This window comes from Zea mays, chromosome 3 (genome assembly GCF_902167145.1).
Source record: "Zea mays cultivar B73 chromosome 3, Zm-B73-REFERENCE-NAM-5.0, whole genome shotgun sequence".
NCBI lineage: Eukaryota > Viridiplantae > Streptophyta > Magnoliopsida > Poales > Poaceae > Zea > Zea mays.
The window spans coordinates 187,193,547-187,208,720 of NC_050098.1; the positions used below are offsets into that span (position 1 = coordinate 187,193,547).

Below are 15,174 nucleotides of genomic sequence, written 5' to 3' on the forward strand. Positions count from 1 at the left end.
GAAGTGTACTTAATGGTTTAGTAAAAATCATATAGGGCCGTTTTTCAATAAAAAAAGAAGACATAAAATCGTTTTGAATGAGGCATAAATTATGACTTGTTAAAAACGATTTTTGACTCCTTTGAAAAAGACTTTGAGAAGGAGCCTAAAATGACACTTGTTAAAGGTGGTGGTGGCTGGCAGGTCCAGCATCGCGGGGAAGCATGCTAGCGCTCGGCTCTCTACCATACTACCAGCCTTTTCTCTATCTTTTTTTTTCCATTTCCCTCTCATCCACCTAGACACTTGTTGATATTTTTTAAGAATTAAATATTGTTCATATATAACTTGGCTATAAGCCTATAAGATAAAGTGTATTACTGTGCCTGCTGTCGACTGTGTGGGGGCCTGGGGGCATCCTAAACGTGAGTCTCCTCCGTTTTCCAAGTCCCAGCTCCCAAATCCTCGTTACTAGCCAGCCAAGCGGACGCCTCCGCGGTTTCACGCAGATAAAATCTCAAATCTCAGCAGCTGAGAGCTGACTAGCAGAGCACAGAGCAGAGGTACAATAATAATCGTGTCGGCAGTCGGCACCCGACTCCTAAGCTAGAATCGCACTCCACTCCACTCCACTCTCCAGTCCTCACTCCCACACCCGTACGCTTCGCGGCGCGTCACTTTTGCCAGCCATACGCCAGCCTGAGCGCCCGACGTCGCGGGATTCGCCGGGAACGCCCACACCACCGGCCGCAGCCGACCAGGCAGACGAGTAGGGTGGTGGTGGTGGTAGCGGTAGCGCGGGGGCGGGGCGGCGCTGCGTGACCGACGCCACGGGAGATGAAGGCCAAGGCCCTCCCTTTCATCGCCTTCGAGCACAAGCGGTTCGTTCCCGCCCCGCTTCGCCTCTAGCCCTCTACACGGGCGCGCAACTCTGCCTCGTGCTGGTTGCTCCATGCTGTTCGAAACTTCCGCCCGTGTGTTTCGGATATATTTTGGGATTTACCTGCTGCGCGGGGATCTCGATCCGGGCCGAAATGTTGGGGGTCCGAGTTTGGGCAATGCAGGGCCTAGATCTCCGCATTTCTGCTGTGATGGATTGCTTTTGGTATCAAAATGTTCTAATTGTGGCTTTATCACGCTAGCAGGATCCGTGTGATGCGAAACTGTCGAGTTTATTTTTTTTGTACTGTAATTATTAGCATAGACGAAATCCCAAATTTATTAGTGGGCCGGATGAGTTTCAGCAAAACCGAATCACTTGTGGCTTACCCGCAAGCAACGACTACATTTCTGACTCTGACTGGTGCATTGGGTGGTGGTACAGAGACGCCTATGGCTTCGCCGTGCGGCCACAACACCTGCAGCGGTACAGAGAGTATGCGAACATCTATAAGGTGGTGTAAGAGCGCCTCCCTGGTGATACCTATATTATGCACTGTGTTGTTGCGTCTTGCTGAGTTCCGTATTTGGTTCTGCTGAGTCCGCAGGAGGAGGAAGAGGAGAGGTCCGACAGATGGAAGAATTTTCTGGATCGGCAGGCTGAGGATGGAGAATCATCTGGAGAGGATGCCAAGGTTGCGCCATCCAACGAGGAAGATGGAGTTGCTGCCAAGGATGGCAGGACAGAGCCAAGACCACATAAAATCCAAATATGGTCTGAAATCAGGCCCTCTTTGGGCCATATTAAGGAGATGATGAACTCACGCGTGAAAAAGCAATCTTCTTCTGTTAATGACGGGTACACGAGGGATGAACCACACCCTGGTAATTCTGAAGGGAGCAAGCCATCGGAGGATTCAGATGATGAGTTCTATGATGTAGAGAAGGTTGATCCTAGCCAAGAAGTGCCTGCAACTGACATAGCCAATGCTGAGTCAGGTACAAATAGAGGTGCAGAACAAGAACATTATCCTTGGAAAGAAGAATTAGAATGCTTAGTCCGTGATGGGCTTCCAATGGCCCTGAGAGGAGAGGTACAACCTGCATATTTATTTTTTGAACGTAACAGCCTGCATTTTTCGAACATGTAATTTATCAACTGTTCTATTAAAGAGCAAATCCTTTTGATATGTGGTGGCAGCTGTGGCAAGCTTTTATTGGTATTGGAGCTCGTCGGGTCGAAGGGTACTATGAGGGCCTCCTTGCAGCGGACAGTGAAAGTCAAGACAACAAATATCCGGGATCTCCAACTTCGGAATGTGGTGACGGAAAACCAAAACCATCTCAAACATTTTCTTCTGAAAAATGGAAAGGGCAAATAGAGAAGGTATATATCATTTTATTTTTTAACCGGGTTCTGTATTCATTTGTTGATGCCATTTCTTACTTTGGAACTTTTAGGATTTGCCTAGAACATTTCCAGGACACCCTGCACTAGATGAGGATGGCAGAAATGCCTTAAGGCGCTTGCTCACAGCTTATGCTCGACACAATCCACCAGTTGGTTACTGCCAGGTATATTTCTACCTTAGTGCTTATTGCTATTACTTTTCTTGTCGAATGAATGTCATTAGCTTGTTACGAAGCCCTTATAAGTTTTCAGGTCTGGTCTCATTTGAATATATCCTTCAACACATTAACAGCGCCTAGCAATGGGAATAACCATTGGGCATTTGGCAACCTGCACCATTGCCAATTTGCCATAAGTTGAATGCCATCCATAAACAACAAGATCGTCAACGCATAAGGGCCATACTTTTTGAAGGAAAAAAACTATATTAAAAAAAGGATGATCAATTTATGGCGTTTTAAAGTAAAAGATCTATACTAAGCTCATAGTACATAACTAAACTCTGTACATATGTCTGTTTCTTTTATTGAACGATATATGATAATTCATTTTCTTTGGAAGGAATAGGTTCCGTCGACATAGATTTTGTGTTCATGAAGTGCACCTTTCTGTTTGATGCATGAAGATTCTATGCTGTGAATCTATAGTAAAATGCACCTGAACAGTTTGGCACTTCTCGTTTAGGAATGACATTAGTTATAAATATTTACATTGTATGGTTTTTCGTTTGAGGAATTATTATCTTTTATCCTAGACACCATCAATTATACTGTGAGTGCATGGAAAATAATTCGGTGCAATCGAGTTGAAGCACATACGAAGGATAGGCCTGGCACGATGGTGAGAAGCCTTTTCACTGAGCCAAAAGCTCCTGGGTGTTAGACTACCTCTTCTCATTTGGCAGCACCATTAGCTGAGAATTAAGGAGGACTTTTTTGGTTTCCTACTTGTTTTAGTCGGTGATCCGTAGTTAGTCTCTAGTGGTGTGTGTGCTGTATTGAGGTCTCTCCCCCTTTCTTTTCTTCTTTTAATACAAAAGATGCGCAGCTCTCCTGCGTATTCCAGAAAAAAAAACTTTTTTGGTTTCCTTTGGTTACTGTCCTTTTTTGATGGACTTTTTTATGTATGCTTGCTATTGGCCTCCATAGGGAGGCCTCTTGTATTGGTCTTCTTAAGACCTACCCTTTTTATGCTTAATATATAATGGGGCACAATTATCCTGCGCGTTAAAGAGAAAAAAGACTACCTCTTCTCTTTCCTATCTAAATATAATGGGTCTAGAGCCTAGCCCATGTATCTCATATATATATGGAGCACTCAACCTAGATTAGCACTCAACCTAATCTAGGGTTAGGGTTTTTTCTCATTCCAGCATGGTATCAAGCCAGTCTCTTCTCGCCTCCCCCCACACTCCCATAGCCGCCACCGGCGCCTGAGGCCATGAATCGCTTCCTGCCCCTCCTACTCCTCTCCCCTCCCTTCACCCATCTCCTGTCACTGGGTGACGATCGTCGCCTCCCCAACCTAGTCGCCCTGGCCAACCCGCAGGTGCTGCCTCTCCTCCCATCCTCGTTGCGGCTGCGGGCCCGCCTCCCCAGGCCCCCGCAGACGGATGGGTTTGCCCGTCCAGATCCAGACCCAGCCACCAGTGGACTGAGTGTCGTTGGCCACGACCATAGCCTAGCCCCCGCCGGCCTGGCTGACCTAGTTCATGCTACTATCGCCCCCCACGCTGCTGGCGTGCCCTCGCGCGTGGTGCCCCTTGCGGGACTCTTGACACTTCTTCCTTTGCCTTGGGGCTCCACTTTGCGCCTCCATTGACCACCCTCTCAACCCCTGATGCTGCGGCTGCCCACTCCACCATCGTTGCGACTCTCACGGCTGCCAAGGGTGCTATAGTTGCTGCCTGGGAGCGCGAACGTGTTGCTGCTCTTGCGGTCTTGCCTGGGAGCATGGACACATTGTTGCCGATACCCTTGCTAGGCAGCTTGCCAATGCTGAGCGCCACCTGGTTGGCTCTCCCTGCCTCGAGCCTCTTCCTGTGCACCCTGTAGCCACCCCTACTTTGGAGTACGAGGCCACCATCATCACCAAACGCCATGCCTTGGCGAAGGGTGTCTAGAACACCCTTTCTCTGGTTCTCGTCCTCCTCGATCCAGCTTCTACCTACGCTAGCTGATGCGACCTCGACCTCACCCTTTAGTGCAACGCCCAGGACGACCATGTCCTCACTGACACGGCTTCCTAGCAGCGATGGATAGTATAGTCCTCTTATGGATCTTTGGGATTGTCACTGTTGAGCTACATGATGTTGTCTGTGAGCGTGGCAGCACTGACCGTTATGCTTGGGTTGCCATCGAGGAGCAGTTCCTTGGCAACCTGAGACTCGCGCTCTCCATTTTGACGCTACCTTTCGAAATTTCGTCCAGGGGACCTCTCCATCATCGAGTACTGCCGCCATATGAAAGGCATTGCGGCCTCCCTTTGTGACCTTGGGGAGCCTATATCGATCACACACTCATCCTCAACCTTCTCCATGGCCTCAATGAGCACAACAATCACCTTTAGAATTGGATCACTTGCTCGATCTCGTTCTTGTCTTTACACAAGGTCCACAACGACCTCATCCTCAACGAGCTCACAAAGGGGCCCTCCTTGCTCCGACACTACTACCACACTCTACAGCTCCACTCTCGGGGCCAGACCTTGCGCTCACCCTCCTCTACTCCAACCTTAGGGGGTTCATCGTCGTGATAGTCTATGATGGAATAAGTCCTTATGGTCCTTTGTGATCCTCTGCATTTTTAGGATAGCATGTTAGACTAGCATCTTAGCATATGCTTGGCTGCTATGACAGCTATAAATATGTAACCCCAACCCCTCAGGTTGGCATGACATTGTGTGAGAAAAAAAATCAGAAAATTGCTCCAACTCCTAGTGTCATCCTATTGATGAGTAAGAGTTTTGCTACTCACAATTGGTATTGGAGCCAAGTTGTCCTGCAACCTAAACATCTCCTGCTCATCTCCTTCCCATGCCTCTCCTTGTCCTCAACTGGAAGCAGGAGCATCGATTGTTCCTACTCATCCCTCCTCTCCTGCACATACGAGCAATAGTTCGTCTAAGGCAGCCTCTTCCCCACGTCGTAGCCCCTCACTAGCGCGCCATGTCCGAAGGACAGTCTCGGCGCTCGGTTGTTCGAGTGTGCGACACCGACAGGAGGTCGAGGTCGTCGCAGCAGAGGAACGCGAGCGAGCAGTGAGGGCAACAAGGCTGGCGGTAGCGAAACTGGCAACAACAAGCGCATGAGTAGAAGCATCGGCGGTAGCAGACCTCGAGGCTCTGCGAGGCAGTAGCACTAGCAGCTCTGCTTCTATCGATAACAACACCAATGACGAGCTCAGACTGGCAAGGGAGGCAACACGAGAGCAGGTGGCGCAGTGGCCAGCCACGCGTCCCCACGAGCGTGGTGGTGGCAGCCCATTACAATATCATTACAATATACACAACACACTAACACTCTCTTCAGGAGCACACTTGTCTATTGCGACAACATCATCGTTGTCTATCTCTCTGTCCAGCACCGGCACACGAAGCATGTTGAGATCCATCTCCACTTTTTCTAGGAGCGTGTTGTGTTGTTGTTGGGTACGTCCGCATTCATCACGTCCCGTCGAGCTCGCAATTTGCTGGCATCTTCACTAAGGGTCTCCCCTTCTTGTTGTACCCAGTGTTTCTGTCTAGTCTCAACGGTTGTCGTGGCTAGAGTTTTGCCTGCGGGGGGTGTTAGCCTACCTCTCCTCTTTCCTGTCAAATGTAATGGGTCTAGAGCCCAACCCATGTGCCTCATATATATATGGAACACTCAACCCAATCTAGGGTTAGGTTTTTTTTATTCCAGCATTGGGCTCGACACAGCCTCTCTGCAAAACGCAGGGGTAAGGCTTGCCTCGGTTATTCCTTTCCCAAACTCCACTCATGTGAGAGCTGCCAACAGTGGGTCAGCACATGTAGAAGAACAACTTGCCAATATTATTTATATTTGGAATTCTTTTTATTTGTGTTTTCTGTGCCTTTTACACGCTGTTTTTATCAGAGTAACTGTCCCTTTTAAACTTTTTATGCTACTTTATTTATGCCTTCTGATGATAGTCAAAATGTTATGCAATGGTGCAACATAAAGGTTAAATATGCTTTTTGAAGCCTTAGTCTGCAACCATGTTGTAATTTTTAAAAAGAAAAAAACACTGCCTTCATCGAGTATTATAGACTAATCATAAAAATAATGCAGGCAATGAACTTCTTTGCTGGCTTGCTACTTCTGCTGATGCCAGAAGAGAATGCATTTTGGTAGGTTCTGTAGTGAAACTTAAATATGTGTGGTATTTTAAGTTATTTCTGCTGAAATATCGATTTCATAATTGTACTGCTGAACTAAATACCTTTTTCTATGCTTATATGGTGTCCGTAGGGCATTGACAGGCATTATGGATGACTATTTTGATGGTTACTTCTCTGAAGAAATGATCGAATCTCAGGTATTATGAAGTACTCCCTCCGTTTCTTTTTAGTTGTCGCTGGATAGTTCAATTTTGCACTATTCAGCGACAACTAAAACGAAACGGAGGGAGTATCAATTGCTGTATGTTAATGTTTGCCTGCTATTTCATTATTTGAGCTTTGATCTGATCTGTTTCTTATTAAAACATGTTTATTTGGTTTCCCCATAGGTGGATCAGCTTGTTTTAGAGGAGTTAGTCCGAGGGAGATTCCCAAAGTTAGGTGTGTGACTTATTCCATTATTTGTACCACATGATTGTCAGACATATTAACAGCACAAGATTGACAAGAACACTCATGTATTTTCCAGTAAATCATCTTGATTACCTTGGTGTACAAGTTGCATGGGTCACTGGTCCATGGTTCCTATCTATTTTTATGAACATGCTTCCCTGGGAAAGTGGTGAGCCTTATTCTGTATTATTTGAAACATCTACATTTTCCTTTTTGAAATGATGTTTCTCTGCTTGCCTTATTTTGTGTTATTTGAAACATTTACCTTTTGCTTTTCGAAATGATGTTCCTCTGCTTTTGCAATATAAGATAGGTTTATTGAGAAATGTATTTCAAACAGTAGGGCCTTTAAGAGACCATGGTTGCTTTTGCAATACTGTAAAGTGACACTTACCCTGAGTAGTTGTAGTGTAAGGTCTATTGTCATTAACTATTTTTTATAGCTGATGTTTCCTTGGTCTTTTTGCAAGTATGCTTGGACTAATATTCTGTTTCTTGAGTAGACTATAAGCTATTATCTTCTCTAGAAACATTCTTAGCATTTTACTGCTATTTTTAAACATTTCAGTGCTTCGTGTGTGGGATGTTCTTCTCTTTGAGGGAAACCGTGTGATGCTGTTCCGGACAGCTCTTGCACTGATGGAGTTGTATGGTAATGGGGTCCCTCCTTTTCTTATTAATGCCAAACTGCCCGAGTATCTTAGAAGTTACATTCTGGATAGAGGCTTCTGACCACTATAAATTGCAGGTCCTGCACTTGTGACAACAAAAGATGCTGGGGATGCAGTAACCCTTTTGCAGTCTTTAGCTGGTTCCACTTTTGACAGTAGCCAGCTTGTTTTAACAGCTTGCATGGGATATCAAGCTGTAGGTGAAGCAAGACTGCAAGAATTGAGAAATAAACACCGACCATCTGTTATCTCCTCAATGGAACAGAGAGCAAAAGGTCTTCGTGTCTGGAGGGATACGAACAGGCTTGCATCTAGGCTATATAATTTTAAGCGTGACACTGAACCATTGGTGTCGTTATCAGAAGAACAGTCAAATGACTTGACAGATGGCGATAAGAACCAAGAAGCCAATTGTAGTAATGTGGATGATATGTATCATGGCCTCACTGTCAACTCTGAGATTGATTCTCTGCCTGATCCTAAAGACCAGGTATCCTTCTCAATATGCTAATTTTTCATTCATTTCCAAATCATAAGTCAGTAGTTTCATTAAACTAAGGGGCAAACTAAATAAAATAAGGAAATATAATTAGTTAATACATAAAAAATTTCCATTAGCGAGGTTATTCCATGTTCAATGTATTTATGTGAAGTTGGTAGTCTCACGCACAGTTAGCATTTAAGGAAAGTGTTTGCACCCATCCTTTTTCAATTTTGCTTCATTTGTTATATGAACTTATGAAAGATATGCATTGGTGAAAGCTGTTTCATTGAGTCGACGTGGGACAGACGATGGGATTTTTTTTAACCCCGGCCTGAAATTCGCTCTTAGAGGGAGTTGAACTCAGGACCTAAGGAATGCTACTCAGACCACTTAACCAAGTCAGCTAGAGGCCTTTCGCGGTCCAACAGATTACTTATTCCACAATGATTATTGCTGGGAATCTTATAGCTTATACTGCATCTTGCCACTTTCTCACTATGATGATTTATTCAAATGCATTTTGGATTACAATAAGTGACAGAACTCCTGACGCAATAAATCATGCAGGTCTTATAGTTAGCAGGCTAGCATGTCCCTCAGGAATTGTAGTTACAGGTTTTGTATCTTGTTGGTGTCTTGTAGCAATTTCTGCATCCTGTATATCATCGAGCATTGTGAACAAATGTTTGGCATTACCACTAAGTGACAGAACTCCTGGCCCAGTAAATCATGCAGGTCTTATAGTCAGCAGGCTGAATGTCCCCAACGAATTGTAGTTACTCCTTGTGTTTCTGTACTTATACTCATAATTAAAATAGTTACTTCTGTTCTAGTAATCTAAGTATTTATATGTGGCTGTATTCTCAGGTAGTCTGGCTGAAGGGTGAGCTGTGCCAACTGCTAGAGGAGAGAAGATCCGCTGTTCTGAGGTTGGTTTCAAATATCCACGACTCTGATCCCTTGGTTGCTTGAGTCATTTCCTATCTATGATCAAACATGTATATGCACCAATTTAAGTAGTAGTTAATTAATTCTCGAAGTTAGGTCAATCAAGTAATAGTTCCTGTCATGTTTAGCACTTGCTGGATCCACCGTGTTGTTCTTTTGCTGAACCTTGTTTTTCTTCCCATCTTCACCAGTGCCCTAACAACAAAGCTCGTGTACCCACTTTCATCACAATGACCTAACCACAGAGTTCATGTAGTTGTCCTGAAAACAATTGTCTTTATGCGCCGAAAGTTTGTCAAGGTTGATGGATTTCAGTCAAAATTAATTGGGCTTACATGTTTATCATACGGAGAGTGGTATCTGAAAACTACTTCATTCACTGATGTCATCAAATCACCAAAATTATATTGTGACTTAGTTGTGTGGGTTGTGACTTCTGAAGTGGCAAGCCAGTGATCCTTGCACATTGTTTACTTGCAACCTTGGATACCAATGGTTTATGTCTGGACCAGTTTTTCAAGATTAACAGGAATGGTGAGGAAGATGAGATATATGCTTTCAAACATGCAGCATAACTGTGCATCATTATCTAAAGAAGTAAAAGAACTAGTAGACAATTTATACAACCTGTAGTGGGGAAAAGGATGACTTGCCAAGTAAACACTGAAAACACGACCACTGAAAGATGAAAGATATGTTCCTTACAACTCATCTTCAACTTTTTTCCACGAAAGCTTTTAACCAAAAGATGGTGGTAATAGAGCATAAAATGCATTTTCTTTTCATATTCAGGCGTGGACAATGTGTTCCTTTCAATTCTAGGAGGGCATGGGCGCATGGCCCCATTTAGTGTCCTACATTAGAAGAGTCAATCCTTTTGTTGAGTATTCAATAGGATTAAACCTTGGTGCTTAATGAATTACTGTTCATGTTGATTTTTCCTGTCATCTGTATCCAGGGCTGATGAATTAGAGACAGCACTTATGGAGATGGTTAAGCAAGATAACAGACGCGAATTAAGTGCAAAGGTAAATGCAAATATTATTCTTTAGAATGGTTATCTCATATGATCTTGATTTTATGTTGAACCCAAAGTTTGCATTATAGTATCATCTCTTTTTGAAGTCAATTTAATGGTTAGAATATGCTTTTAATGGTTAGAATATGATTTCTGTTTAATATTTGTTATTAGTTAAGTAGTTAACCTTACTAGATGTAAATTTCTTGTTTCCTTGGAATATGATTGTTTCTACATTTGCTATCTCCTAGGTCGAGCAATTGGAACAAGAGTTATCTGAGCTTAGGCAAGCTCTATCAGACAAGCAGGAACAGGAACAAGCAATGCTTCAGGTGCAGTTCTTGCACATATGATGCTCTAAATGAACCTTGTTACCACTATGTCATCTTTAGTCACCCACAACTAGATCAACTGCAGGTTCTGATGCGTGTAGAGCAAGAACAGAAAGTCACAGAGGACGCCCGTATCTTTGCAGAGCAAGATGCTGCTGCTCAGAAATATGCTGCACATATACTTCAGGTTATTTCAGTTTGATATATAATCCATGCCGTCGTGTTTGTGTGCTATATCTTGATCTGAGTTTGACTGCCATGTTTGCATATGAAACAACTATTTTACGTTCCCGATCTTTTAAATAATGTTCCTATTGCATATATTGATAATTTGATATATGTTATTATGTATTGTAATGCACAATGCATATGCACCTTTATCTAGGTTGCTTCAGAAAACTACAGTCTTTGCAATAATTAGGCCTTGTTCGGTTATTCCTATCTCATATGGATTGGATAGGGTCGGAAAAATTTAAGAAAGATTTTGACCTGTTATGGATTTAAACCCGTTCAATCCACATGGATTGGCACCGAAACGAACAAGCCTGCCACTACTTGCAGAAATGTCTGGGTTGATATATATATATACTCCCTTTGTCCCAAAGTAGTAGTCGTTTTAGCTCTAGTTTTTTATGTCCATATTCATATGGATGATTGTTAATCTAGACATATATATAGAACACATACCTTAATTATTGAATCGGATAAAAAGGTAAAACAAATTTTAATTTGGGACGGAGGGAGTATATATTTTGAAACGAGATACCTCTGCTTATATTGAAATGAGATACCTCTGCTTATATTAAAACGAGATACCATCTTAATAAATTGTATTATTTATTGAGTCTATGTGGCTGTATCTAGGGTGCTTCCAGAAGATGATTCTCCCAATTTATAGTACTGGACTACTGGAGCTCGCTGGCTATATTATTAATGTTTGGGCATGAATATGTCGCAGCATGTAATGAAGCAAGTAAATTTTTGCTTGTTCAGTTTTATGATCCGCTGCTTGTGTACTTACTCTATTCAGGAGAAGTACGAGGGAGCTATGGCTTCACTTGCTCAAATGGAGAACAGAGCAGTTATGGCAGAAACTATGTTAGAGGCAACCATTCAGTACCAATCTAGTCAGCAGAAAGCACAGCTTCCATCGCCCTCTCCTTCTCCAAGGTCTGGTCTTGTTTAATGCTATAATTGCTAGATCAGTACTAACACTGGCAATGCAATAGCACTAAAGGACCAATTTATTTAGCTACTCCATCCTTTTTTTTCTTGTCTGGTTATCTGTCATTGCCCCCAGTTAGGAAAACCCTTTTGCTTTCCCATTTTCAAATGCAAATAGATGCGATTTGACTAGTCTTTTCATTAGGCGTATTCCACTCATTTGCTGTTCCAACGCCAACTTGATATTGTTTCCAAACATTTTTCCTCATAGGACCCCAACTCGAGATGCATCACCAGGCCAAGGGAACCAAGATTCATCGCAGGAGTTCCAGCCTAGAAGAATAAGCTTGCTTGCCCCATTTTCTTCCCTCGGATGGCGAGACAAGAACAAGGTATATTCTTCTGGCAATTGGATAGGAATTTAGGATTGATTCAATATTATAGAATGAAGTAACACAGTTATAACAGTAACTTCTTTACCTGAACTCCTAAGTGGCAAATGTCATAATATGGTTCCTCCGATGTTTTTTCCTCTTTGAAAAATATAACAGTCCCTTCTTTGTATAATTACTTCTCTAGTAGATAAAATATATAGGTACTTGGAGTGTTCTTGTATATTTTGATCTGTATATGAACTTTAGGTCTTGTCTCTTCTCCCTTGCCTTTCTTTGTGAAAAGAAAGGTTCTGCTTTACCTGATCTCATGTGATTTCTGTACCCTGCCTTTCGCATAGGGCAAGCAGAACGGCTCTGATGAGTCAACAAACGGTAAGCTCAATAATAGCACCGATCAAGGGGTTGAAACACCCAAAAAGGACGACGAAAAGAAGGCCGACTCGCCAAAAGAGAGTGAACAGATTGTCCGAACACCGGAAAGAGACAATGAACTGAGACTAGGGACACCCAAGATGGATAGTGAGGTACCAAGTGTGGAAATGGCGGCAAACAGTACGAATGGGCTGGAGGACCAGTTGGAGGAGATAAAATTGGATTGATATCCTTTGGCTGGTCGCTAAGCCGCAACATAAGGTGCCATTAAATTATGTATTGGTGTATCCATCTTCCACCTCTATTCTTTTAGGTTTATAGATTCTTGTATAACTTGAGGAGAGAGAATGAATAAACTATGTTTGCCCTCTTATAGGTCTGTTGATCGCCTGTAAGCTATCATAAGTACACATGAAAAAGACGTACCAAATAGAAGATTACCACGAAAGCAATTTTTGGAACAGATCGCGCCCTACCGTTGTCCTGGTGACTTTGTGGTTGTTTGTATCGCTAAATTATCTTGTTGGCCAGTGGCCACTGCGTCGCCAAGGGCCTTTTTGAGGAGTCAGAACCGTTTCGAAGGAAACTATAGTTTATAGCTCTTATAAAATGGTTTTGACTTATTTTTTTTCACTAAAAATCCGATCTACAGTTTTGTAGTGAACTATTTGGTTTTTTTTACTGAACCATTGGTGAAAAATAGTTTCAAGGGCGGTCACAACACAAATGCAACAACCGCCACTAAAAACAAGTTTACATGAGCGGTTAGTTTATAGAAAATACTTATAAAAATCGATTTTTAAGGACGGTTCTTTCATTGCAACTATCTCTGAAAATACTCCCTCCGTTTCTTTTTATTTGTCGCTGGATAGTGTAAAATTGCACTATCCAGCGACAAATAAAAATAAAACGGAGGGAGTATTATTTTTAGATAAGAATATATTAACCAAACCGTTCTAGAAATATTTCTAGAAATATTTTTCTAGGATAGTTAAGGGGACCGATTTAGCAGTGAAGTGGATGAGAGGAATGTCAGCGACAGCTAGGGGCGGAAACTAGCCGAGCCACGCCCATTTGACGAGCTTGAAAACACGGCTCGGTTTGCAAGCTAACTCGCCAAACCAACTAACCTAGCCATGAACATTAACGTAGATATCTAAATTATAATATAAAATCTTAAAATATTTTAAATAATATATTTTAAATTATTAAAATAGATATATCACTAATATAATATAGAAAATAGATTAATTTTGTATAGTAATCTCAAATCTTAAATAACATAAATTAATTGTCTTCTCGATACTAATATTATATGCTAATCAGGATTTTATGTAACAAATTATCGTTGGGTCGAGCCACGAGTCAGCTCGTGAACTGCAGCGAGCTGAGCCGAGCTGAGCTGGCTCGCTCTTTTCACGAGCCATAAAAACTGGCTTGGCTTGGACTTGCTCTGAGCGTCGAGCCATCTCCTGCGAGCTCGAGCTTTTTTTTCAGCCCCCACGTAGTACGGACACTTCGCGGAGCTATTTGTGTGTCGCGACTCGCCAGGAACTGTTAGGGCTTGTTCGTTTTGCTTTCAATCCATATGGATTGAGTGAGTTTTAATCCTGAAAGTCGCCTAGAGGGGGGGGTGAATAGGGCGAATCTGAAATTTATGAAGTTAAGCACAACTACAAGCCGGGTTAGCGTTAGAAATATAAACGAGTCCGAGAGAGAGGGCGCAAAACAAATCGTGAGCAAATAAAAAGCGAGACACGATGATTTGTTTTACCGAGGTTCGTTTCTTGCAAACCTATTTCCCGTTGAGGTGGTCACAAAGACCGGGTCTCTTTCAACCCTTTCCCTCTCTCAAACGGTCACTTAGACCGAGTGAGCTTCTCTTCTCAATCAAACGGAACACAAAGTTTTCGCAAGGACCACCACACAATTGTTGTCTCTTGCCTTGGTTACAATTGAGTTTGATCACAAGAAGAATGAGAAAGAAAAGAAGCAATCCAAGCACAAGAGCTCAAATGAACACAAATGTCGCTCTCTCTAGTCACTATTTGATTTGGAGTGATTCTGGACTTAGGAGAGGATTTGATCTCTTTGGAGTGTCTAGAATTGAATGCTATAGCTCTTGTAATGTGTTGAAGGTGGAAAACATGGATGCCATTGAATGTGGGGTGGTTGGGGTATTTATAGCCCCAACCACCAAAATGTGGCCGTTGGAAGGCTGCTGTCGCATGGCGCACCGGACAGTCCGGTGCGCCACCGGACACTGTCCGGTGCGCTAGCCACGTCAGCCGGCCGTCGGATTCTGACCGTTGGAGCTCTGACTGGTGGGGCCTCTGGGCTGTCCGGTGGTGCATCGGACAGGTCTTGTAGACTGTCCGGTGCGCCAACTGCGCGTGCTCTAACTCTGGCGCACACTGTAGCGCATTGAATGCGGTTGCAGTCCACCGTTGGCGCGAAGTAGCCGTTGCTCCGCTGGCACACCGGACAGTCCGGTGCGTCACCGGACAGTCCGGTAAATTATAGCGGAGCGGCCTCCCATTTTCCCGAAGGTGGCAAGTTCAACTTCGAGTTCCCTGGTGCACCGGACACTGTCCGGTGGCACACCGGACAGTCCGGTGCGCCAGACTAGGGTGCCTTTTGGGATGTCTTTAGCTCTGTTTGTTTGAACTCATTCTTGGTCTTTTTATTGGCTTACTGTGAACCTTTGGCACCTGTAAAACTTATATA

At 43.3% G+C, this 15,174-nt stretch overlaps 1 protein-coding gene across 2 annotated transcripts; it reads left to right on the top strand.

Moving 5' to 3' along the window:
- The first annotated feature begins 380 nt into the window (after nucleotides 1-380).
- On the top strand, nucleotides 381-12,910 carry LOC103651042 (TBC1 domain family member 8B). 2 transcript variants are annotated; one of them, XM_008676635.3, is made up of 18 exons: nucleotides 381-860; nucleotides 1,304-1,373; nucleotides 1,467-1,952; nucleotides 2,060-2,245; nucleotides 2,320-2,433; nucleotides 6,561-6,619; nucleotides 6,741-6,807; nucleotides 7,000-7,051; nucleotides 7,140-7,232; nucleotides 7,632-7,715; nucleotides 7,812-8,224; nucleotides 9,086-9,147; nucleotides 10,125-10,194; nucleotides 10,436-10,516; nucleotides 10,602-10,703; nucleotides 11,547-11,686; nucleotides 11,952-12,072; nucleotides 12,414-12,910. In XM_008676635.3, the coding sequence occupies exons 1-18, from the start codon at nucleotides 817-819 to the stop codon at nucleotides 12,672-12,674; spliced, it is 2,505 nt and encodes an 834-aa protein (XP_008674857.1). In that variant the 5' UTR covers nucleotides 381-816; the 3' UTR covers nucleotides 12,675-12,910. The 2 variants fall into 2 exon arrangements, with proteins under 2 accessions (XP_008674857.1, XP_008674858.1); XM_008676636.3 differs by having other exon boundaries at nucleotides 483-860; nucleotides 12,423-12,910.
- The last annotated feature ends 2,264 nt before the right edge of the window (nucleotides 12,911-15,174 follow it).